This window comes from Drosophila novamexicana, unplaced genomic scaffold (assembly GCF_003285875.2).
Source record: "Drosophila novamexicana strain 15010-1031.04,08,12 unplaced genomic scaffold, DnovRS2.1 tig00000434-arrow-pilon, whole genome shotgun sequence".
NCBI lineage: Eukaryota > Metazoa > Arthropoda > Insecta > Diptera > Drosophilidae > Drosophila > Drosophila novamexicana.
The window spans coordinates 2,929,488-2,956,764 of record NW_020824802.1 but is presented as its reverse complement, the minus strand read 5'-3'; the positions used below and the strand labels follow the sequence as shown (position 1 = coordinate 2,956,764).

At 36.8% G+C, this 27,277-nt stretch overlaps 1 protein-coding gene across 4 annotated transcripts; it reads left to right on the top strand.

The window, feature by feature from the left end:
* Positions 1-14,882: 14,882 nt before the first annotated feature.
* LOC115760371 (cytochrome P450 307a1-like) lies at positions 14,883-23,657 on the top strand. Of its 4 annotated transcripts, none has more exons than XM_030701666.1 (4): positions 14,883-15,472; positions 15,524-15,801; positions 15,960-16,143; positions 21,953-23,657. In XM_030701666.1, the coding sequence occupies exons 3-4, from the start codon at positions 16,107-16,109 to the stop codon at positions 23,260-23,262; spliced, it is 1,347 nt and encodes a 448-aa protein (XP_030557526.1). In that variant the 5' UTR covers positions 14,883-15,472; positions 15,524-15,801; positions 15,960-16,106; the 3' UTR covers positions 23,263-23,657. The 4 variants fall into 4 exon arrangements, with proteins under 4 accessions (XP_030557526.1, XP_030557527.1, XP_030557524.1 ...); XM_030701667.1 differs by having other exon boundaries at positions 14,883-15,801; positions 21,953-22,930; positions 23,082-23,219; XM_030701664.1 differs by having other exon boundaries at positions 14,883-15,801.
* The last annotated feature ends 3,620 nt before the right edge of the window (positions 23,658-27,277 follow it).

Sequence of the window (27,277 nt, the reverse complement as noted above, 5' to 3'; positions counted from 1 at the left end):
TATGATATGTTGCTTCTAGAATATTATATGTATATCAAGTATCTTTCATTTTATAGCTATCACAACCTTCCCGCTGTAAACCATTTATACTGCCCAACAATATAAGTCACAAATTAAATGCAATTGACTCTTTGAGAATACAAAAATATTCTCTAGCACAAATGTATGTAAATAAAACGTATTTTTCTCGTATTGCAAGAATTTCTGTATACATGTACACACACACATTTATGCACACTTTCAGCATTGCAATTACGATATGATTATTTCTGTGCTGCAATTTTGATTCGTCTTTTTCGCATTAAGACTCAATTATTGATATGGCTGTTGAGTAGAGGCAGCGGCAAGTAGTGCTGTCTGTTGCGAGTTCGAACCCTAGCGAGGTAACTATTTTTATATACCCTTGCAAAGGGTATTCTAATTTTATCGTGAAATGTGTTACACATAGAAGGAGACATCTCCGACCCCATAAAGTATATATATTCTTGATCAGCATCAACAGCCGAATCGATATAGTCATGTCCGTCAGTCCGACTGTCTGTTTTAATGCTAGTCTCACAGTTTTAAAGCTTTCTTAATGAAAATTTGCAGAAATCTCTTTTTCTGCTGCACGCAGCACATATGTCAAAACCCACTGGATCGGACCCTATATCATATAGCTGCCATAGGAACAATCGGTCGAAAATTAAGTTGTTGTATGAAAAAACATTTTGTTTTTCAAGATATCTTGACCAAAAACGGCGTTTATTAGTTTTACTATACTCCTCAAATATATGCAAAATCCTATTAAGATCGGACCACTATATCATATAGCTACTATAGGAACGATCGGTCGAAAATTAAGTTGTTGTATGAAAAAACTTTTTTTTTATCAAGATATCTTGACCAAACTCGGTATTTATTAGTTTTACTATACCTCTCAAAATCCTATTAAGATCAGATCACTATATCATATAGCTGTCATAGGAACGATCAGTCGAAAATAAAGTTGTTGTATGAAAAAACATTTTGTTTATCAAGATATCTTGACCAAACTCGGTATTTATTAGTTTTACTTTACTCCTCATATATATGCAAAATCCTTTTAAGATTAGACCACTACATCATCTAGCTGCCATAGGAACGAATGGTCGAAAATTAAGTTGTATGAAGAACATTTTGTTTTTCAAGATATCTTGACCAAACTCGGCATTTATTAGTTTAACTATGCTCCTCATATATATGCAAAGCCTATTAAGATCGGACCACTATATCATATAGCTACTATAGGAACGATCGGTCGAAAATTAAGTTTTTGTATGAAAAAACATTTTGTTTATCAAGATATCTTGACCAAACTCGGCATTTATTAGTTTTACTATACTCCTTATATATATGCAAAATACTGTTAAGATTATACCTCTATATCATACAGCTGCCATAGGAACGATCGATCAAAAACTAAGTTGTTTGAAAAAACATTTTGTTTTTCAATATATTATTTTAATTAAAAACCTATTTTGGTTATCAAGATATCTTGACTAAACTCGCCATTTACTATTTTCCCGGTACTTCTTAGATACGGGCGAAGCACTATGAGCATTATGAAAAGGTTGGGTCTGCAAAGGTATTAGATCTTCGGCGTGCCGAAGATAGCCCTTCTTTCTCGTTTTTTATCAGGATTGTAAATATCGTGTAAAAAGACAATTAGGCGCATTTTTTTTTTTTAATAAAATTCTCCTTGGTATAACATTTGGGACCAGTCTGAGCCATAAACTGTGTTAGATTGAACACAAAACCATGTGTATGAAGTTGACACACTCATGTATATGTAAGTGTATTTTTAGACATAGATATAACATCAATATATGTATGTACATAATTTTATATATATGCATGCATAAGTATGTACAAGTTTGCGTAAAGGCGTATAAGTAGGCAATAACATATTCATGCATACGTATGTTTCAGATTTTGTAAATATGAAGTGCAATTGCAATTTTTTTTATTTAGAATCAATAAAAATATGTTCACTTTAATTATTAGACTGTGTACATAGAAGAGCTTTGCATAAGCAAACATGCGCATATCTTTCGTTGATAATATATACACCCATACACACAAAGGCATTTGTGTATATACATATTTGGAACTTCACATACTGGCGTATACATATGTGAATGTACTCCCGAGCAATCTGACTAGCGCTTAAATAAAACGAGTGAAAGAAAGTGCTTTGCCAAGCAAATATTCTTCAATCAAGAAGCAAGAACATTGCATTTGTGTCTTCTGCTAATATAAAACCGATTATTGTCGCATACTTATTAATTTTAAATATAATAAATTGAGTTAAGAAGTTATCAGAAACATTTTTAATTTAAAGTGCCTTACCAAACCCTCCGCTTAGTACAAAAATGTTTTTCTCAGTGCTCTACATTAATACTGGAATATTATTCGTAGGATTAATCGCATCCTACATTTTTATATTATTCGACTGCCAGAAGAGAGCAATCAACAGAATCAGACGGTTTAATTCAAAAAATTTTAAACGCAAAATTGTTCAAGCTCCTGGTCCGCATCCTTGGCCAATAATCGGAAACTTGGATATTGTTAGCAAATTTCTTAATCCCTTCAAGGGGTTTGGAACATTGACAAAACACTATGGAGATATTTACTCTTTAACCCTTGGTCAAACACGTTGTTTTGTCGTCAATGACTTGGAGTTAATAAAAGAGGTCCTAAATAAGAATGGAAAGTTTTTTGGAGGTCGACCAGATTATTTGCGTTATCATAAACTATTCGGAGGTGACCGAAATAACTGTAAGTCTTGTCCAAAATTCTATTATCATAATGTCCTGATATAATAAATATAAAAACTATGGTTAATCTGCGTGTGTATAATTTCTTACCATTGAAATATATAGGCTTGACATGCTCATGTTTCTGTCAGTCGGTAAGAGCGTATGTTCTCTTTAAGAACTAAAACGGTCAACATTTTTATTTAGAATACTTAACGCATAATAGAAGAGTTCCTAAGTTTCATAGAATATCCGCGTAGCTCCTATCCGGATTTTTTACTGTCCATATTCCATATACATATGAAACTTTATTGTTTTCCATTCAGTCGGCCTCAAAGCCACTTTTAATCAATGTTCAAATTTATTTGACGGGTGGATCATACTTTTTGGATAACCCATCCCTCATTGGTGGAAATATGGGTCAGAGATTTGGTTGATAATGTTTCGGGCTCAAATCAACTTATTTGAATCTATATAAAAATTCAGACGTGTTTCACACTGTTTGCAGAATCCAAATCCTCGGTTGAAAATTCTCATCAACAATTTTTTTTGGAAAGTTTTAAATTTTGCGTGACTTACTTCTAACTTATATTCATAAGAAATTAATGAACACATGTTTCAGCGATATTGGAAGTACCATCCCAAGCTGTGGTAAATTGGCGGAAAACGGTTGTATGAATGTTTTTTGTTCAGCATTCGATCGACTTGAAAATTTATTTGATACGTGAATCATATTTTTCGCAAAATCTACTCTTCTTGGAAGATGAATCCGGGTCAAAGGTTAAATAAGCGCAGTTTCGGGTGTAAGCTTAATCGCAAGGATCCATAAGAAAACTCATTTGCGACATGTTTTACACTTTTTGCAAAATCTAAGCATATTCGATGGAAATTGTGGCTAATAGATTTTGTGGGGGAAGCTCTGAGTTTCGTAAGATCGGTCTTAATTTTACTTTCAAAGGCAACCATAAAAATTTGATTAATACGTGTTGTAGCGATTTTTTAAATTCCATTCGCAACTGTGGTAAATTTGCGAAAAACGGTTGTATGATAGTTTTAAGTCTACCACCTGTTCGGCTGCAAAATAATATTTTTTTTCTCCCCCCCTATGAAGGGTGAAGTTTGAAGTTTGATCCGATCTGCATCAAACTTATTTTTAAAGCACTGCATTCAAAATCATTCGAAAGGATCTCATAAAAATTTATTGGAGACCTGTTGTAGTGGACGATATTTAAAAGATAAAGCTAAGACAAAACAGTTGTCTTAACTGATGATTCGCCAAGCCTGGTTTGGTTCTAAGGCTTTATCGTAGACAAACGCGTCTTTTTTAAATTAGGTTGCATCGCCACGTAGTCGGTAGTAGGTAGTAGGAGGTCCTTGAACGATCTTCTCTTGTTGTCTTCTAGTTGCCCCATCTATATGTTGTATGGCTAGTGCTTATATTCATTCTATGCTTACTTTGCTTAATATGCCTTCATTATTGATAAATATTTTCCGTATCTATTAAATTCTGATTTGTGCAAGCTGCAAATGTATGTAACAGGCAGAAGGAAGCATCTCCGACCCCATAAAATATATATATTCTTGATCAGCATCAATAGCCTAGTCGATCTAGCCATGTCCGTCCGTATGTATGAAAGCTTAGATATAGGTGCTCCTAGTGCCTGCGCAGATCGAGTTTGTTTCCGATAATCAATAACTTGCTCCGTTTCCAAGCAATCGATAAAAATCTATATCGATATCCTGTTTTTTGGGTAGTTTTGATAAATAATAAGAGCTAGAGTCACCAAACTTGACAAAAAACTTCTAAAATAGAATATATATATGCATTTGATGTTAGAAGAAGAGGGTTTATGGTATTCCCTAGTCGGGAGGTCCCGACTAGAACCTCTTACTTGTTTTTATTTTATTTGGTGCTGGAATAAGAGGGTTCAGGGTATTCCATAGTCGGGAGCTCCCGACTAAAACCTCTTACTTGTTCATCTTTTCAGTTTGCAGAAAAAGTCAATATCTTTTGGTGTCGCACCTAAAACACCCTTAAAGAAAGATTGCAATAAATATTTCAACTGCTATTCCCTCCAGGACACCTTAAGGCCGGATTATTTAATTGCCTTCTTATAATGCCCTTCCGCTAACTATGGCTACGCTACGCTTATCACTGTGATTCTCACTTTAGCTATTACTATAATTTTCACTACAGTAATTACTATGATTCTCACTACAGTTATCACAAGAATTCTTAAAACGGTTATCACTATTCGGTTTGTCGGCTAATTCTGAATGTATGTCTCCTCAAGACGTGTACATGCGATAATATCGTTAAATATCGAAGCTCGTATGCAACTCGCTTATTTATATTTTGATGCATACATTGCTTATTTTAATATTGATAAATCGCATTAAGTAATACTTAAGCATTTATTACGATTTTTACATTTGAAAATCTTAGGAAATGTATTTGAAAAGTAGTATCTACCCGCTGAACCGAAAATAAAAAAATCGGTATTGAAAACAAAAAACCCTGCTGGCTAAGAATTCTCATTTCCAGATAAGATAGAAGTAAAATTCTAGATGATAATATGCAACCAAAAGAATCACAGTAGGTATCACCAATTGTAATTGTAAACAAATCAGAGTGCTCTAGTCGGGAGTGCCCGATTAGGGGATACCCTGTAACTTCCTTTACCAACACCTAATTCTACTCGCGCTACGAACACGTTTGCTTTGGCATTGCTAATAAGTAAAGGCTGCTTAATTTGAATATACCAGTGTATAAGCTAAACATCATATTTGGTGACTTTAGCTCTTAAGACAACAGTTTGCTTAAAAAAAAGGATTTCGCTATCACTTTTGATAGATTGCTTGGAGACGGCGAAAATTTTCAATGTTTTGATTCGTACTGCGCTCGATGAAGGAGGACTTACATTCAAGAGTACGAGCCTTGTCCGTCTGGCTGTTTGTCAGTATGTATGATCGCGTCGATCTCAGAACTTATTAGAACTAAAGACTTTAGATATTGATTGTAAGCCCTTCTTTTACTTGCAGAGTACGAGTATGTTTCCGATAATCGATAACTTGAGGACTCAGGGTATCCCCTAGTCCGGCATTCCCGACTAAAGTGATCTTGCTTACTCTAGGTTTTATAAACTAGAGACATACACAAATAAAAAGATTACGATTCAAAATTTCAAGTCTCTAGCTCTTCTGGCTTTTTAGATCAACCCATACAAGCAGACGAACAAATGGATAGACGGACATGGCGCACAGAATAAGAATAAGAATATACTTAAAATTTGGATAGGAATTATTCCAACTGTTACATACATGATCCTTCACCTCAAAGTAGTCGTGCTTAATTGATCAGCTTGCATCAATTCCAAATTGCACAGTGGTTTGATAATTTAAGTTGTTTGATAGTAACGTGTTAGTCTAGTTGCGACAGAAAAGCTTATTTGGCTAGTCAACCCAGTGGTAGAGTTCGCTCGTGATTAATTTATGAATAAATGCAAGGTTTCGCATAATTATACGTTTATTTAAAGAGGGAAACTCCATCATTAGGAGAGTACTAGAATAGGGAGGAAAACAAACACCATGATCCTAGGAAGGCAACTGTTTCTGTTCAGATTCAATTGTCTTGATGAATTGAATATTTTAGAGACCAGACACATGAGCCAATCTCATGCATAGGATGGGATCGTCAACCTCCTTGATCTTTTGATAAATCCAAGAAGCAAATCGTGAGGGGTGAGGAGAAGCAGTTAATACATCTTTAGCAAAAATAATATCGCATTACCTAGTGTGCGATAAGCTGCAAGTATTTTAGCCATATCGTTTGAAGAAACTTTATTGCTGCTTGACTCTCGGAGTAAATACAGATGCTTTCTGCACCTTCGCTTAGGTGAGTAATAAAGGTCAGGCTTCTTATATTGCAGTCACCTCCTCTTCAAAGAGGATCGCGGAGTTTGAAATACCTTCTACCACTGCGTTCCCACGTCTTAGACATAGCCGTCCGTATGATTCCAATGAGGTGATTTTGCTTACTGTGAATAGTCCATTGCTTCACATATCTCATTGATAATCTCGAAACGGGCTATGTCCCGTTAAAAGTCTCCATTTACTCTATTTTCTAATAAAAATGGAGAGTTCCTACCTATAATGCACATCATAATATCAGTCTTGTAGCTCGTTCTCCTCCTTATTTCAAAGAATTGGCTCTTTCTGTTGCCCTTATCGAGGACGTCAGTTAGGACGCATCGACACCTCGGCGAACGAGCAGCTTTGCGATACTGAGCGCTTGGTTGGCAACACTGCCTCACCGCAGAATTGTGGCTCTTCGGCTGCATGTAACGAGATTTGGGGTTGTCTTGCGACTGTCCAGTAAAAGACTGGTGGGCTTGCGGGTTTTCCAATACATAAGCCCACCGCCTTTTCGAGGCATCATTTTTATTCACCGAACCGATTGCAAATATAGTACGCAGAAGAGAGCATCGCCGCCGAAGCAAAGTATAAATATTTTTGGTCGGCTTCAATAGCCGTGTCTATCTAGCTATGTCCGTCGACATATCTGTCAGCCCGTCGGTATTTACGAACGCTTCGATCCCAGACGCTTTAATAGCTAGAGATTTGGACGTACGCCCTTATAGTGATCGGGCAGTCATCGAATAACTATCCTGTTTCCATGAAAGCGGTCAAAATCGATATCGAAATACTGTATTATTTATGAAGTTTGTTGTCCAGCGATGAACAGCAATGTCCTGTGCTTCCTTTTTGTTGTTGGGGTGGTGTATGTTGACTAGCTACCAGAGTTATCTGGGCTAGTGGGGAATTGTAGTGAGGGCCTTATTCTCTATCAAACAATTATATTTTTGGCCAAACATTATCTGAATCAGAGCTAAAGGCTTTTTATAACTAAAGCCAGCCAAGGAGAAGTTATAACGCTGATAAAACACCGGCGTTTTAATATTTATATTTTGAATATTTCCATTATTCTGTTTGCCTTCTCTGTTTATTTTTTTTATTTTATCGCGAGTGCATGTTTGTGGCTTGTGCATTTTATTAATTAAATATTGTTTAATTATTTAAATATTGTATTATTGTTTCTTGTGTGCTTCCGCTATTAGCTCTGTGGGAAAGCTTCCTGTTTTTGTTTATGTTAAAATGCACATCGCCTCTCGTGGTGTTCAAGATTTCGTGAGCAAGCAAGCAATCTATGAATAGATTACTCTCGCACTCTCTCACCTTTTTTCAACTTGAGCTTTGATTTTTTTCTACTTTCTGCCGCTTGTTGGTGCTCTGTACGCTATTAATCTATATAACTCTCTTTTTACATTTGGCTGCGTTATTACAGTAGAGTTCCATAATAATGGACCATAAAATTGTCTGCTTTAAAAAAACTTGTCAATGCGAATGCGGCAAGTCAATCCAGCATCCCTTGTTGAATGTGTGATAATGTCGTGCATTCTAAATGTGCGGGTTACACTGGTCTAGTGGGGGATGCTATTGCCACACGAAATGGTTTGCACTATAGTTGCGACTTGTGTAGGGAGATTGATGGTGAAATGCGGGAGTTTATACGTCAGACCAGGAGTGGCTTTAGGGGTCTGATTGTTTGTTTTCAAAAACTTAACGATCCAGTCACAGCCCTGGACATCCAATTCAATAGCCTTAAACTGTTAAATGAGTCTCCTGGGCCTAAAAAGCCCACTCTTTGTGATTTGCCGTTGCCTAATACCCATCAGCAGCCTACTACACCGATTACACAGCATCTCGTTTGTTACTGTGGTAGCTGTAAGGTCTGCTGTGGACACTGTTTCTGTCCCGAAAAAAGTGACATCGGCACGAGAAAAACCAGTCGAATTATCCGTGTCATCCGCTTTCGTAGGTAATCCGAAAGGCCGACAGCAACAATTAATTTTACAACAGCCGCTCGTCGTCCGGACTACTGGCAGTTTTAGGTACCACAGTAAATAGTGTTCCCACTGTCCGCCTAAGCCTCTAGTCGGTGTTCCACCGAAGAGACATATTTTTGTTTCTAGGCTTGCCAGTCACTTCTCATCAGATTTAAAAGCCTTTATACAGGCACAAATTAAAGCCCCAGGTATAATGGTGGAGAAATTTAAATTCGCTTATAAAAGGGATATTGCGGCCTTTAAAATAAGTGTGCCGCCCGAAATATTTACTTATATTTGCTGTAAAGAGTTTTGGCCGGAACACTTAATAGTAAAAAAATATAAGGTCAAAAAGAAAAATCGTACTCCGATTTTATTACCACCTATTTCTAATGGCGCATCAACTTTATTTGCTGCGTCAAAAAACTAATATCTTCTTTCGAGCTTGCCTACAAGAATGTTAGAGGTCTTAAATCTAAACTCGCTAATCTGTATTAAGACTCTCTTGCTTTTAATTTTCAAATTATCGCTTCCACTGAGACCTGACTGAAGCCGGACATCTCGGACTCTTCAATTTTTACCTCCAAATACACCACTTACAGATGTGATCGAGCTTCCCGTATCGGAGGAGTAGTACTTATAGCTGCCGAGTTTGCTGTTTCGTCGGAAGGCATTGATCTTCCCATCTCAGAGATTGGGTTGGTGGCTGTAAGAGTTGTATTTGGGACTTTTACTATCTTTGTTCATGTACATATTTACATCCTCTATCTAACATGTCCACCTATGAAAGCCATCTAAATGCTATTAAATCTATCTCCTCCCTATCTTCTGATAGAGACATTTTAGTAGATCTTGGGGACTTCAATCTTCCAGATGTCGACCGGTCATCGCTATCAGACTCAAACTTTCTGTTGCCGTCTTCGTCAAATGAAGGCAGGTTAACCGATCTCTTGAACTAATTTACGTGCTGTATTCGTTCAACAGTGTTGTGCACAATCAATCCGCTTACACTTTCTTAAGACCATTTTCATCCAACTCTGGAAATGATCATTGATCTACAAACCCGAGTCCCTATCAAGAATTCGGAATAAGCTGACCGTATGCGTTGTTTCCGAAAGGCTGATTATCATATGCTGAATGATCTTATTCTGCAAGTCAACAAGTCCCAACTGTACTATTGTTCGCTTCTTAGCGACCTTAGCACTATCAAGCCGGTTTACTCACCGGGCCCTGCTAGTGTTCTTGCTGTTCTTAGATACTGTGCTGCAGCATTATGTAAACCTGTTTTAAAAATTTTGAGTTGTCTGTAAACACTTCATTTTTTCCGACCATTTGGAAGGAGTCATACATTATCCCTCTCCATAAGAAAGGGGGTAAGTCCGATGTCGAAAACTATAGAGGTATTCCCAAATTATCCGCTATACCTATAGCTTTTGAGAGAATTATAACATCTCAACTGCAACATTTATGTAGTTCTATTATTTCACCCTCACAGCATGGGTTCGTGAAGCGCAGATCTACAACCACTAACCTTCTAGAGCTTACTTCGCTTGAAATTTATGGGTTTAAGAAAAGAATGCAGATTGACGTCATCTACACTATTTCAGTAAGGCTTTCGACCCTGTCAACTTGCTGCTTCATAAATTATGCCTTCTCGGCGTATTCTGGTGACTTCCGGTGTTCCTCAATGTAGTCATCTTGGCCCGTTAATATTTACTCTACTCATTAATGACCTTCCCTCGATACTGTTTCACTCTCGAGTATTATTGTAAGCTGATAAAGTTAAATTATGCCTTGCATATACATTTATGGCATCATGTTATCTCTGACATCAATGCGTTTCAGGCTTGGTGTCTAGCCAACCTTTTAATCTTAAGCTGCTCTAAATGTTAGGTAATGGCCATCTATAGAAGCCCTCCTCAATTGCTTTCTTGGATCCTTGATAGCTTACCGCTCGAGCGTGTCAACAGTACTTCTTATGAAGTTAATGATCTAGGTGTCATCCTTGATCTTAAACTTAAATTCGACTCGCATGTTAAGACCATGGTAAATAAGGAAAGAATAGTTATGGGTTGCATCAAACGATGGTCGTAAGAGTTTGACGATCCGTACACGACAAAAACACTTTATTTATCTTTGGTATGACCTATTCTTGAGTTTGCCTCATGTATCTAGTCCCTAAAATACACTAGACAGAATTGAATCCGTTCAGAAACAATTCTAGTTCTAGTGCCCTTCGTGGTTTTAATTGGGATCCTCGTGTGCGGTTACAGTCATAGTCCAGCATACTTCTGATTTTTAATCTTTGATGAATCGTAGAACCATGCTGAGTGTAATATATATTCATAAATTAATTACCGGTGAAATCGACTCTTCTGTGTTGACTAGTCAGTTCAATTTCTCTATCCCTACGAAACTTACATGTAATATTGCACCCTTATCGCTTCAATTTTGCTAAAATAATTATGCTTTGCAGGAACCATTCAGGGTTCTCTGTGATGACTATAACAAGCATTACAGAGTATTCTGCTTGGAGTCGTCTCTTCCTCTTATAAAGTCTTTTATTCTAGCAAGTATATAGTCTTATTTTCAGTTGTTATTGTATTTGTACATATAGTCGTAGCTTATTTCGTTTTTTTTTTCTAATTTTATTTATTCATTTTGATTTGCAAGTCGTGTCGTACGTTACACGATTGCGCCTCTCGGTCGCTTGGGCGGGATGCAGTACCTTGCATCGGGATTCGCGTTAAATACAACAAAAAAAAACCTGTCAAGGCTCGGAATCTATCGTCGCGTTCAGCCATTAAAATGTCAATAACATTATTGGACTGAAGGACTTTAAATTGGATACTTCCATTAAGCGAACTTTGGGGACTCTGTCTAGATCTATTTACTAACCTTTAATGTAATATATCTAAAGCAATTAAAAATTGCTTAATCGTCCCTTTAGGTTTCGTTATGGGCCCTCCCTTTAATGACACGTTCCTAAGGGAGCATGTATGTTTTCTTCTGAGCAATTTGGGGTTAACCTTTCCTAAGCTTCTGTTATTGTTTCAGTCTCACGACAAACCCCGCACAAATTTGTGTGTGTCTGTAGAGCACAAAACTCAGAAACCCCATAAACTTCAGAACTTGTCAAAATTTGCATTGGACAGGCAGGAAACCAACAGGCACACAAACGTATAAATGCTTCCATCCATACAGAAATGTGTGTTAGTGAGAGTGCCGGCCGGTCCAAATTTCATGCATACATGCCAACGTTCAGGTAAATTATATTACAAAATATAAATATTTTCTTTAGGTCATTTAAGATTTTATTAAATAAAAATTGATCAGATTCTTCCCATTCTGCCTGACTGGACGAAGAAGTACATGATAGAGTATTTTAATGATAATATTGAAGAACAAATATCTGGCTCGAGCCAAACGCCCTGATCTACTTGTGCGCACGTCCACAAAATATAAACATATGTATGTTTGCACGCCTCGGTGATTCTTTGAAAAGCTATCCAGGGAGAATCAGAAGAGAGTGGCACACTATGCACATGCATACACACATATGTTTTTTGGGCTCTATGGATTTAAACCAGAGGTCGCAAATAACCGTCAACACTTATTTTCAATGCGGTCTGCACACAAAAAAACCGAAAAAAACGAAGCAGATTCGGTTTAACTCTCTATAGAACACTTTTATTCGTTGCGCTTGTGTACTCTGTTCGTGCTTTTGCTTGAGCAATACACACTGTTCTGTCTAACAGTAACATCTTACAAGAACACATACGGCCGATCGCATAGAAAATAAGTGTCTGTCGAAGAGCAAAACGAAAAATGTGGAAGCGAACTGCCTTTTTTTGTTATTGACGTGAGACGATATCAATGAAAGCTAGAGCGAAAGAAAGAGAGAAAGAGGGCACGATGTACATGTGTACATGTATATATTTAAAGCTATAAGCAAACACCCATTCAATAATTAATAGAAAACAAGTAAGAGGTTCTAGTCGGAAGCTCCCGACTAGGGGATACCCTGAACCCTCTTCTTCTAACATCAAATATATATATATATATTCTATTTTAGAAGCTATATGTCAGGCTTGGTGACTTATTATTTACCCAATTTGCTCAAACAGGATGTCGATATCGATTTTTATCAATTGCTTGCAAACGGAGTAATTTATCGATTATCGAAACAAACTCGATCTGCGCACTAGGAGTACCTACATCTAAAATTTCAAGTCTCTAGCTCTTGTAGGTTCTGAGATCCTTGCGTTCATACATACGATAGGACAGACAGACAGACGGACGGGCAGACAGACGGACGGACAGACAGACAGACATGGTTAGATTGACTCGACTATTGATGCTAATCAAGAATATATATAGTTTATGGGGTCGGAGATGCTTCCTTCTGCCTGTTACATACATTTGGATTTTGCACAAATACAATATACCCCTATACCCATTTTTAATGGGTTCAGGGTATAACAAAAACATGCATATCCACAAAAGACACTTTGGCAGTTTTTTTTTCTGTTTAGTGATCGTGGAATAACATGTGCGAAAAAAAAAGAACGGAAAGTGTTTTTGGTCGGACCCAGTGTCTTGTGCGTAGAAACCTAGATGCAGGTGTTCTCTTTTGCCGTTTTTTTGCAGACAACCAGAAAGGGAGTACCGAAATTTGCGAACTATGATTTAAGCCTAACACACATATATTAAGAAAACTCATCAGCCGCAGCGACGTTGTGCGCTGAACGAGATGCAGCTTCATTCTTATCAGCAGTCTCTCTGGGCATAAGAAAATGAACGCAAGCATTTTGGGGTTCCCTCGTAGCGATTAATCGTGTTTCGATTATTTTGGCTGTTTGATGTATGTATCTATACATTGCACGGTTAGTGGTTAAATGTAATTAATATATCAATACAAACCGAATGAATGTATCAATAATTCAAGCGATCACTTTTTGGAAGATTGAACCGCGAGGCTGTGTTGAAGAATAAGAAACCATTTCGTTGTTTTATAAATCAGGTGTGGGGTCTGCCCGAAATAATGTATTATGAAACACGAAGCCATACTTTGCGAATCAAAATTGGAATTAATTGCTATATTAGACAGCCAGATCGTGCAGTTTAATGAAGACGCTAACATAAGTCAACTAAGTGCAGCTCTTAAACGCCTTTTAAGTGGCTCAGGGAAGATTTACATTACTTATGTGGCACCATTAACTTGGAACCTATTAGAGCAAGAGCTGGTTAAAGTTTTTTAAACAGAAGTTAACGGTCTGGCAGTGTGTGAAGAGGTTGGAGGCTCGCAATATCGAAAGTGATTGGCAAAACTTTGTGTGATGTGTAGCAAAGCAGCGCAAGCAGACTTGGCTATGAGTCATGTGGTCAAACTCATAGTGGATGTAAAGGACAGACACAACGGCATCCATGCTATTTGGCTGCTCATTGAACGGCTTGTAAGATAAGATAAGAAAATCGTTTATATCCGTGCCAAGTCGGAGAGAGTACGTAGCTTAAGGAAAAGTGAGTGCAGTAGCCAATCAGCATCAGGGAGTTAGCCGAAGAGCCCAGATGTGGCATATTTTAATTGCTTAAGTCCGAGTTCCTAAACGCAAAATGATGTGGTAGCTGCAGTACAATGTAACGAGCGCCCGAGTAAGCAGAACACAACATATGAAGTCTGTTTAGTGGGCAAAAATACATTAGTGTTTTCAGTTTATTTGATACAGGTAGTCCTGTAAGCTTCAATCATAAATCTTTAATATCACAATCTGTTCTGATAAGAAAAAAGTAATTACCATGAATAAGGACTAATTACAATATGTGTAAGGCTTAAGTGTCTTGAAAAAATTGTCAATAAGACATATGCAGTTTCGTTACATATCGTAGACGAAAATTTATTACCTTTGCCAGTTGTTTTGCGACCCGATGTTCTCCAAATCATCGAAAAACAATTAGTTCATAAGAAAAACATTAATGCAAATTATTATACAACACTAAGTTCAATAAAGCATGAAGTCGCCAACCTAGTTTGTGCGTCTTTACTCACCAATAAATCATCATCTAATTCAAATAAATATAATTATAACCAATCACAGCGTAGTGAGCTAAGCAATACTATTCTTTCTAATCAATTAATTAATCACAAGCAAAATGGCCTAATAGTTGATCAAATAAATAACGAATATTGGAACCAAGGAGAGAAGATTAGTAATTTTTGTGCGCGTATAGAAATCGATCTCAATAATGCAGTTCAAGTGCAGAAAATTGCACAGAGTTAATAAGAACTCATTATTTGTGTAAAGAATTTGATTTTAAAGCATCTCCAAAGTATCAGATGACAATTCAACTGACTGATACTACGCCATTTTATTACGATCCAGGACGTCTTCCTAACCATGAGAAGTAGAAGGTAGTTATTGTGGAGGATATCTTAGAAAAGAAAGTAATCGGACATTGATCTTAGTCAAGATAAAGTCAGGAGAACTTCGTATGTGCGTTGACTATCATGATTTTAATAAGAAAATTGAAAAAAAAATTTCCCGTTACCCCTTATTGAGGATTATCTCGAATTTTTAAAACAACGGATCTGTTTCTCAATTAAAGACCTCAATTTACTAATTTCCTACAAGAACGAGGGATTGAGCACATTAAGGGAACTACGGTCACACTGCAGGCTCATGGTCAACTCGAGCATCTCAATCGCGTCCTGACACTGATGCTTGGTAAATTGTCTGAACCCCTACTGCGAGATGATTGAAAAAATTCAGATTAGCCCTCAGAAGACACGTTGTTATTCGGAATACCACAGTAAGAACCTGTTGTTGAATAGTTTGTACCTAATTACCGAGGCCCATACAGGATCAATCGAATGCTTGCTAACGATCGTTATAAATGGTAGACATTGAGGATTGCAAGTTAACACAATTGCCGTTCCGAAGTCTATTAGACCCAGCAAAACTTAAACCTTCGTTGCAGTGCAAAAATAATACGATAGATTTATGTTGTTAATATGTGCGTAAGCAATGGATGAACGTTAATATATATGGTCGATCTGTAGTCACGTTGGCCGAATGTAAAATCTGGAATACTGTGAATGTAAATTCTAACAAATCAGCTGTTAACTTAGTTATCGATAAGTATGCATCTGTAACTCTGATACATTTAATTGATATTACGATATTTCAATAAGCGAGAGATCACTTTTTGAAAAATTATCGAACTATTAGAAAGCAACTTCCGTGTTTTAAACTTTCAACCAACTTTCAATCTTTCACTGCGTACCTTCTTGCGACAGGATTGCACCATATACGGACTCATCAGTGATCAGACCAAAGAGATTTTTTAAATCTTGAGCATTTCCACGTCTGACGCCAAAATGCTTAAAATTCTCTCAAAACATTCCGCTGTGTTTCGTCAAAATCGATTTGAATCATTATAGACTATGCTTGCTAAATGCATTTTCGCCAATCAATATGTTGGTGAGTAGCTCTTTTGACGAAAATTCTTTTACGAAGCACCTATAATGTTCGCTTCTCTGTCGCTACTCGCGTGCTCTCATCAGACAAAGCCTTAAGCACAGCGGTAATATACTCTACATTATCTGATGCTTCCCGCAGCTCTCTTTCCAAACGGTAGACGACAGAACTAGTATTTCACTCCGTTTACAGAAAATGAAGATTTTTGAGATCCCGTTCCGCGAGAAAAAGTTTGATGGTAGTCTGATTCGTGTGCAATACAAGAATGTCCTCGACGTGAAAATAGCATAAGCACATCTATGAAATTGTAACTTTTCTGTCTTTCCGCCATAGCTGATAGAATTTTCGCGAAGGTTCAATGGTACCCCAATTCACGTTAGCAAGTCGAAGCTTTTCAGAAGATGTAAATTAAATATTTTTTTTATCTTGAATGGAACTAGCGGAATAGGGGAAGTCGACTCAAGTGACGCTTTTAACATGCTTTACCGGCTTTAAGTAGTTTTAACCCGCCTCTGTACCTATCAAGAGTCTTAGAGTCCTCCCAACCAAGTGACGTTCAATCAACGACTGCTGGAATTTCCCCTAACAACATCATTATCTCGTCGTTAAGTCACTAGCGTCTTTGACAAGTCATGCGCTTCTGTTTTGAGCCAGTGTATATTAATTTATCCTGCCCGATCAAAAATGCTTACAGCCTTTCCTACCGTAATATGCTTTTAAAACTTCATATGCGTCTACGGCTCACTGCATCCAGTATACATATTCATACTGGTCACCATGAAATTAGTTAACGGATATTATTATATCTAGCTTAACCTCGCAACTAATGTTAGGGTCCACCGCAATTACTTGATAAGCTTCCACATGGTCTAAGCTCAAAGCCCTCAATCGCTGCCAGTTCGACTAATACGCTATGAATAATGGCTCGCACCTGAAGCACATCCATTGTAAGATCCGTTTATAAAAATATTTTATGGCCGGAAGTTTAACACTGCTGCCGCATTGCATACGAGTATATTGTAAATACATTTTTTTGACAATATCTGATATATCTGCTGATGTGGGTTCCGATTCTATTAGTTGGGCGCCAGTTATGAAATTGGATGTCTTCTGGTTGTTGCTTGGGTGTACGTTGACTATCACCATATATATATATATATATATATATTTATTGGGACTTGTTTTTAACTACGAAGCCAAATATAACCAAGCGGAAGCGGTAACGCTGACCTTGCGCTCTGTGTAGGCCATCAGTCTGAGAAGCGTCGCAACTAGAGCATTGACCGGACTATATTGTTCTTTTATTCGATGATTTCACTGCAAAATAGCTTAAGTGTCGCAGGAGGTCATTTCTTGAACTAAAAAGCCGGCAGTAGAGAACAAAAACCCTTTCAGCACAATTCTTTTTTATCATAGATTGGGGTTATTTTGATCGGATTGTGTTCTTTCGCCTTACTATGATAATTGTTAGCACTGGTAGAGTCAAATGACTGACGAAGTTACACCTTATTCCCCTCGTATCACTGACAGGCTAGCTGCGTAAACGATGCCTAATTAAGGCAATTATGATAATACAGAAATTATGGAAAAATTAACAACTTTTCTTCAAAGGGACAAGATTTAGACAAAAATGCTTTCAAATGTCAAACTTGTTGTTGTATTGAAAAGTATATATTTTAGGTTTTAGCATTTTTAGTTTCCGAAGTGGACGCGCTGAAACAGAAGGACAAACAAACAGATAACAGGTCGGACGAACAGACCGTCGGATGGATCGATTCAACTCGTCATCCTGATCAAGAATAGCTTATCTTACTAAAGTCGGAAGTGCTTTTTGCTTTATATAACATATAATTGCAAAATTAATCTCCTTTTTCAAAATCTGCAACAAGTGGGGTAGCTGCTACAGCATTTAATGCCATACCTTAAAAGTCTTAGCTTTGAATATGCTGAATATTTATGTCTAATAGCATGTGCGATGTATCTTATAAATCGGTTAGGTTACTTGAAGGCTTTACATAGTTTCGTTGATCCCATACCTTTGAGTTCAAATTGTTATTGTTATGGCTAGCAAGGTATATAATGTGCACATGCGGCTGTAGATAAGAATTTTTTGTTAATCTTTCACTAGTCTATGAAAATGTTATTAGGTAGCAGTGACCATATTTTTGGCAAATTGTTATTTTCTTAACAATGAAGTAATGCTTTCACAGTTGAAAAACACTTCGTTATCGCAATATAGTAAAACGGTCGCCTCTGGAAATAAGCTCACCATTTTCATAATGGGGACTGTTATACCAGCTATCATTTACGATGCGATGTGTTGTACAATTGATTATTTCAAAAACTTGTCAATACAAGAACTGTTTTTTAATAATATGAAAAAAACGTCTAAGTTCAAAATTTAGACACCATATGAAACTATCGGCGTTATTCTATGTTTTTATTTTGGGAAACTGTTCATATCTTGCATTGGTGTAATTTTTCAAGTTTATACCGGCTTTATAGGCAATCTTGTACATTTTAATACCATGAACCCATTGAAAATGGGTAAAAAGGGAATATTGTATTTGTGCAAACTGCAAATGTATGTAACAGGCAGAAGGAAGCATCTCCGACCCGATAAGGTAAAGTAAGTATATTCTTGATCAGCATCAACAGACCGTCCGTCTGTCTGTTCGTATGTATGTATGAACGCAAGGATCTCAAGACCTATAAGAGCTAGAGACTTGAAAATTTAGATGTATGTGCTCCTAGTCGATGCGCAGATCGAGTTTGTTTCCGATATTCGATAACTTACTCTGTTTCCAAGCAATCGAGAAGAATCGATATCGACACCCAGTGTTTTGAGCAAATTGGGTAAATAATAAGAGCTAGAGCCACCAAACATGATATGTTGCTTCTAGAATATTTTAGATATTTGAAGTATCTTTCATTTCATACCTATTGCCACCTCCCCGCTACTATCCCAGAGCTATAATTCAAGTTAATAACCCAACTTTTGTTGCCAACCAATTTAAACCACAATTTAAATGCAATTGACTTTTTCATAATACACAAATATTCTATGGTAGAATAAGATATACTGTAGAAAATTTCATAAATAGATCGGTTAAGAAACACCAAAGTTATATGCAACTGGGCAATTAAATGGGGCAGCAGCTTTAATAATTTCTGTATACATGTACACACACACATTCATGCGCGTCTGCTTCGCATTCTAATAGCATGGTAATTGCATTTTTTTTATACCCATTGAAAATGGGTAAAAAGGTTATATTGTATTTGTGCAAAATCCAAAGGTATGTAACAGGCAGAAGGAAGCATCTCCGACCCCACAAAGTATATATATTCTTGATCAGCATCAATAGCCGAGTCGATCTAGCCATGTCCGTCTGTCTGTCCGTCCGTCCGTTGTCCGCCGGTATGTATGAACGCAAGGATCTCAGAACCTACAAGAGCTAGAGACTTGAAATTTTAGATGTAGGTGCTCCTAGCTTAGCTCCCGCGCAGATCGAGTTTGTTTCCGATAATCAATAACTTACTCCGTTTCCAAGCAATCGATAAAAATATATCCTGTTTTTTGGGCAATTTTGGTTAATAATAAGAGCTATAGTCACCAAACTTGACATATAGCTTCTAAAATAGAATATATATATGCATTTGATGTTGGAAGAAGATGGTTTAGGGTATCCCCTAGTCGGGAGCTCCCGACTAGAACCTCTTTTTTGTTTTCTTGCTGGTGTGGCTGTTGAGTAGAGTCGACAGCAAGTAATTCGGCCAGTGGCGAGTTCGAACCGTGCCAAGGGAACTTTTTTAAATTTATTTGGTGTTGGAATAAGAGAGTTCAGGGTATTCCCTAGTCGGAAGCTCCCGACTAGAACCTCTTACTTGTTAAAAATTCTATAGTAGTCGCGAAGGACTACATCAGGCTACGGTCACGTTAGCTTACTGCGCTAATCCTTGTCGGGGGACGTGTAGCGAAGTCTTATCGGCGTAAGTGCAGTCTAACCTAGCAATTATCGCATCAAAATTCAATATCGTGTTATGCGACCACTTGTAATGCTCTGCTAACTGCGCCTACTATTGAGGCTGTCACAGGTTGGTGTCCAATATATTTTGGTTTGGGGTTTGCTCTAGAGGACTACTTTGGTATTCGAAGATCAGATTTTGGTTTTGAAATAATGAATTATAAATATATAATGTCATTATGATGAATGATATATATATATATATATATTATATATATATATATATAATAATTATATATATAATCGATGTTTGTATATTTACAGATTTTAATTTTTGATCTAATTTCAGTTGGTCTTAAAATGATTTACATACATAAGTGATCTGTCACTTTACCTATGTACATTTGCAGGTGCAGGTGCTTGTTAAAAGTTTACCCTTTCGGTCCAACGGACTGCTACGGGAAATAAGGGGTCAACATTCATTTATCAATTGAAATCCAAAATCAAAAAAAAGAAGCGCTCGCGTCAGACGAGTGCCAATAATTAAATTTCCTTTTGCGCCCATTCATACACATTTGTGTGTGTGTCTGTGTGTAGAGGTCGAAAATCAGACATCTCAATCTTGCATCGGGGACAGACTGGCAAGCAAGCAACAAGCACACAAGAGCATAACTGCTTCTATTCATATACAAAAACTGCAAGTATGCGTGAATAGCGAGTCCAAAATATTTTAAATTCACACATGCCAACGCTTAGGTACCCTTACCAACGATAACGAGCTAAAATGTAATAATTTCGCATAGACGTGGCAAACCTGTTCTCTATTTCATATTACTCGTAGGGTAGAAATGACTGCGGCATTTGAAAAAAATTTAATTTGTGCGCATTTATGCTTGTCGGAAACATACACACACACATTTACACGATCCCTAAACATGAGAGAGCACTTAGAGTAAGTGCGAGCGAGATAAGAATAAACAGCGTTCTATCGATCTACCGTTCTATCTCACAAATGATAAGGAAGAGAGTGCGCCAAGCAGTTCCAGTAGTATTAGCGAATAAAAAGATATCATATGTATATCTTACTCCCTTACTCGCGATTTTGGACCAGATGCAAGCGATATTTTTGGGCCCAATTTCCCTCTATGAGATGTCCAGTCTACATGTTCTTTGGTTAGTGATTGTATGTAAGGGCTAGGTGACGTCACTATGTTTCGAATTCCTATTTATTTACTGGTGTTTCCCGGATGTCCATGTTTTTTACTTAAAATATTATACAATTTTAGACCCATTTCCCGCTCGTGGAAAACTTATATCTACATGAACTAAACGCTTTAAAATATATGTCATGGATACATTACAAAATATGTAAGTTTGCCAACTCTTGAATTTAAAGCCCAAACGTGTTTCACCCCTTTTAGTCTAGTGGTGTGAACCATAAATCTGAAAAATAGCCTTTTTGTCCCGCGTTTTTCACCAAAAGTGGTGGGTTTTGCGAAAAGTGTAAAAGACATCTCAAATAAATGTGTTTATACTTTTAGAAGTGAAGCGGGTAGCGTTGTTGTTTTTCATAAGTCATGCAAAGTTGCACAGCTGTCGCAAGTGCTCTTGTGAAGCTAAAACAAACTACAAATATGTTATTTTTTGCTTGTGATGTATACTCATTTATTTAGGAAAATTATGATACTGTCAATAAACTGACATAAAAAATTTGAAAACATTATGAAAATTATAATTATGATTTTACAATCCTAATCCTTAAAATTAAGATGTCGCAATATACACAAATAACCATTTTTATTCTTATTTGCTTCAAAATAGTCATATATCTTTCTATTTTACAGCTCTTGCCCTTTGCGACTGGTCATTGTTACAACAGAAACGTCGAAACTTGGCCCGACGACACTGCTCTCCTCGAGAAACATCATCATATTTCGCAAAAATGTCTCGTATCGGTTGCAATGAAATTGATAATTTAATGCAAAATTTACAAAACGCCATTAAGCCTGGCAAGCCCCTTGATTTGAAACCTCTTATTCTTAAAGCATGCGCAAATATGTTTAGTCAATATATGTGCTCAATGCGGTTCGATTATGAAGACAAAGAATTTCAACAAGTTGTTCTGTATTTCGATGAAATTTTTTGGGAAATTAATCAAGGACATCCATTAGATTTTTTACCTTGGCTTTTGCCTATTTACATTAATCACACGCAAAAAATATGCCATTGGTCTGCCACTATTCGCAAATTTATTTTGGAGCGGGTAATTAATGAAAGAGAGTTGCATATCGATATAGATGAACCTGACATTGATTTTACAGATGCGCTCCTGAAGAGTCTTATAGAAAATAAAAATGTGTCACGTAATACAATTATTTTTATGCTAGAAGATTTTATAGGTGGTCACTCAGCTGTTGGAAACTTAGTTATGCTAGCTCTTGCTTACGTAGCCAAGGATCCTGTTATTGGAAAAAAAATTCAATGCGAAATCGATTGTGTATCCGAAAGCAGTCAACGAACTATTACCTTACATGATATGGATAAAATGCCTTATACCATGGCTACTATATTGGAAGTCTTACGATACTCATCGTCACCCATTGTTCCCCATGTAGCCACAGAGGATACATCGATATCAGGTTATGACATTACTAGCGGCAGTATTGTTTTTATAAATAATTATGTGCTCAACATGAGCCAGAAGTACTGGAAGGATCCTGATAGATTTCAACCAGAAAGATTTTTAGAAGAAGTGACTAGTAGTGTGTCAATGCCACAAAAATGTTATGGCAAAAGGAGATGCTCCGAAGAGTCTGATTCAGGTATTGAGTTTGAAAAAGATGCAAGAATACACAATTCTTCTGCTGAACATCAATATATACCAAGCAAGTTAAATAAACAAAATATGAGAGAAAACTATAAGCCAAAAAAATTGCAGCTAAAAAAGAATATTCCCCATTTTTTGCCTTTCAGTATTGGAAAGCGCACATGCATTGGACAAAATTTGGTGCGTGGATTTGGATTTGTTTTGTTAGCCAATATAATAAAAACATACAATATAAATAGTGTTGATCTTTCAACAATTAAAATAAAACCTGCTAGCGTAGCTTTACCTACAATTTGCTTTCCGTTAGTATTAACACCAAGAGTATAATATTCAATTTTTTAACAATGGTTGAAACACGTATATAATATTCAACATACATTTAATATATATTGAATTATTTTAGTGCGGTAATGCAATTTAATTTGTTTTCATGGCTTTTTGTTTTTGCTCACACGTTTTAAGTATTGCATTAGGAAGTAAAGAAGCACATTGAGTTATTAAATATTATAAATAGCTCATAAGCCGATACCATGAAGCTTAAAGGCATATTCCAATATATATAGTTCTATATATGCATGTCTAACATATATATGTATGAAAATAAATAATATGTGTAAGCGAATGTTAAATATCTGCTCTTATATTTTAAACAATTGAAGAATATATCTTGTCCTATACGTATTTTAAGTCTATATTTTGAATCTTTAAGTTCTCTTCATGCACATAAGTAGGTTCATAAAGAGTTTTTCGAAAGACTGAAAACGTGTAGTTTTATATGCTTCTAATTATTTATTTAATAAATAAAATATATTGCAATCTTATATTATTATATTTGGCGGGTAAGAATGGACATAAAAATGAAAAATTAAGCAGATCGTATATATATATATATATATATTATTTTGGGGACATTGACATGATTCCGTTGTCCAAGGAAAATGAGAATTTGGGAGTGAAAGACCAGTGCGAAAATAAATACACTTGCCTAGCATCGATGTCTAGTATTTAGTGCTCGCACTACATGCCCAAGATCCTATCAATTCCCTAGAATTTGTAGTGTCTAGGGGTTGTATAACAACATCGCCAGACAAGATCCAAGTAATATCGAATATCCAACCACCACCTACGTTGTTCGGCCTCAAATCGTTTTTGGGCCTATCTAGCTATTCCAGATGCATTAAAAGACGTTTAAAATGGAGCAAACGGAAATATAGGCACTAACCATTTCTCCAACTAACTAATTTCTCCACCCCTCGTGAAATATCATCATTCAAAATAAATGTTTCACATGATATGTTCCCTATCATTTGTGAAGTTTAAGACTGCTATCGCATTTTATACGAGTTTACTGTAAATAAAAAAGTTTTCACAATCACTTTTGCTTATTTTTTGGCAATGTTATATGATTTTATGGGGCATCTGATATAGCTGCTGATGTGGGTTCCGATTCTATTAGTTGGGCGCCAGTTATGAAATTGGATGTCTTCTGGTTGTCGCTTGGGTGTACGTTAACTAGCACCGCCGGAGAAGTATATTTATTGGGACTTGTTTTTATCTACAAAGCCAAATATAACCAAGCGGAAGCGGTAACGCTGACCTTGCGCTCTGTGTAGGCCATCAGTCTGAGAAGCGTCGCAACTAGAGCATTGAGCCGATACCATGAAGCTTAAAGGCATATTCCAACATATATAGTTCTATATATGTATGTCTAACATATGTATGTATGAAAACAAGTAAGAGGTTCTAGTCGGGAGCTCCCGACTAGGGGATACCCTGAACCCTCTTCTTCCAACATCAAATGCATATATATATTCTATTTTAGAAGCTATATGTCAAGTTTGGTGACTATAGCTCGTATTATTAACCAAAATTGCCCAAAAAACAGGATATATTTTTATCGATTGCTTGGAAACGGAGTAAGTTATTGATTATCGGAAACAAACTCGATCTGCGCGGGAGCTAAGCTAGGAGCACCTACATCTAAAATTTCAAGTGTCTAGCTCTTATAGGTTCTGATATCCTTGCGTTCATACATACGGACGGAGGGGCGGACAGACAGACGGCCATTTTTAGTGGGTTCAGGGTATACAAAAAAGTTCCCTTGGCAGTTTTCGAACTCGCAACTGACCGCATTACTTGCTGTCGACTCTACTCAACAGTCACACCAGCAAAAAAAAAAAATAAAACAAGTAAGAGGTTCTAGTCGGGAGCTCCCATTCATACACATTTGTGTGTGTATGTGTGTGTGTGTGTGTCTGTGTGTAGAGGTCAAAAATCAGAAATCTCAAAATCTTGTCAAATTTGCATCGGGGGCAGGCAGGCAAGCAAGCAACAAGCACACAAGAGCATAACTGCTTCTATTCATATAAAAAATATGCAAGTATGCGTGAATAGCGAGTCCAAAATATTTTAAATTCACACATGCCAACGCTTAGGTAGCCTTACCAACGATATCGAGCTAAAATGTAAGAATTTCGCATAGACGTGGCAAAGCCGTTCTCTATTTCATATTACTCGTGCCTTCAAAAGAGTAGAAATGACTGCGGCATTTGAAAAACATTTGATTTGTGCGCATTTTTGCTTGTCGGAAACATACACACACACGATCCCTAAACATGAGAGCGCACTGAGAGTAAGTGCGAGCGAGATAAAAATAAACACCGTTGCCGTTCTATATCACAAATCATATGGAAGAGAGTGCGCCAAGCAGTTTCCTGTAGTATAAGCGAATAAATAGATATCATTTGTATATCTTACTCCCTTACTCGCGATTTTAGACCAGATGCAAGCGACATGAACTAAACGCTTTAAAATATATGTTATGGATACATTAGAAAATATGTAAGTTCACCCCTTTTAGTCTAGTGGTGTGAACCATAAATCTCAAAAATAGCCTATTTGTCCCGCGCTTTTCACCAAAAGTGGTGGGTTTTGCGAAAAGTGTAAAAGACATCTCAAATAAATTTGTTTATACTTTTAGAAGTGAAGCGGGTAGCGTTGTTGTTTTTCATAAGACATGCAAAGTTGCACAGCTGTCGCAAGAAAGTGCTCTTGTGAAGCTAAAACAAACTACAAATAAGTTATTTTTTGCTTGTGACGTATACTCATTTATTTAGGAAAATTATGATTCTGTCAATAAACTGACAAAAAAAATCTGAAAACACATTGCACACGTTATGAAAATTATGATTAATATTTTACAATCCTAATCCTTAAAATTAAGATGTCGCAATATACACAAATAACCATTTTTATACCCTGAACCCATTAAAAATGGGTATAAGGGTATATTGTATTTGTGCGAAAGCCAAATGTATGTAACAGGCAGAAGGAAGCATCTCCGACCCCATAAAGTATATGTATTCTTGATCAGCACCAATAGCCGAGACGATCTAGCCATGGCCGTCTGTCCGTCTGACCGTACGTATAAACGCAAGGATCTCAGAACCTATAAGAGCTAGAGACTTGAAGTTTTGGTAAATAATAAGAGCTAGAGTCACCAAACTTGACATATAGCTTCTAAAAGAGAATATATATATGCATTTGATGTTGGAAGAAGAGGGTTCAGGGTATCCCCTAGTCGGGAGCTCCCGACTAGAACCTCTTACTTGTTATGGTTGCTGTTTAATCAAAAACTTGCAGTCTGTACTCTGTACTCAGGCTATTAATTTCATACTCTTCGAAGAGCTGAGTACTGTGTCACAGGCCCGTACTCAGATTGTTCCTTTCGTACTCGACGAAGAGCTGAGTACTGTATCACAGGCCTCTATTCAGGCTGTTACATTCGTACTGGTTACAAAGCTAAGAACTATGAAGCTGATGTGTACTTTGCTGTTATTTTGAACTTGCAACACTTACAAAAACCGTATAAATTTGTGCGTACGTTTTTACCTTAAATAAAAATAAATAAAAAAACGTATGAAATTTGGTCCCTATATAAGGCTGTCTACGACAAATTTGCAAAATCCAACATTTGCAAGGAAAAGAACTTCTATAAGACTTCAACAAGTAGTTTGCATAAACACATTATTCGCAAGGATCCAACATGTGTTGTGCCAAAAAAGGTACGTACATTCGCACATGCGCATATTTATTAGAAAGCAAATTAAGCTGCAACAGCAGTCCTGCGTTTGAAATGATTGAAATCAATGCAAATAAAGAAAATGATCCGGAAAACAAGGAGGAAGAATTTGTGCAGAGCAAGAGCTTATGTGTCGTCAACCGACAATCAAAACTCTATTTGGTGCTCGAGAGCTTACGCCAAAACAAAGGCAATATATAGACTCAATATTATGCCAAATGTTTCACAAATATTATGCCAAATGTTTCCATTTAATATGTT

What these genes read in the sequence shown, in the direction of transcription:
- LOC115760371 (XM_030701666.1), top strand. Translation starts at nt 16,107, where the DNA reads ATGCTTGCTAAATGCATTTTCGCCAATCAATATGTTG. An exon ending in TTTCGCCAATCAATATGTTG is followed by an intron (nt 16,144 to 21,952) that starts GTGAGTAGCTCT and finishes TCTATTTTACAG; the next exon opens with CTCTTGCCCTTTGCGACTGG.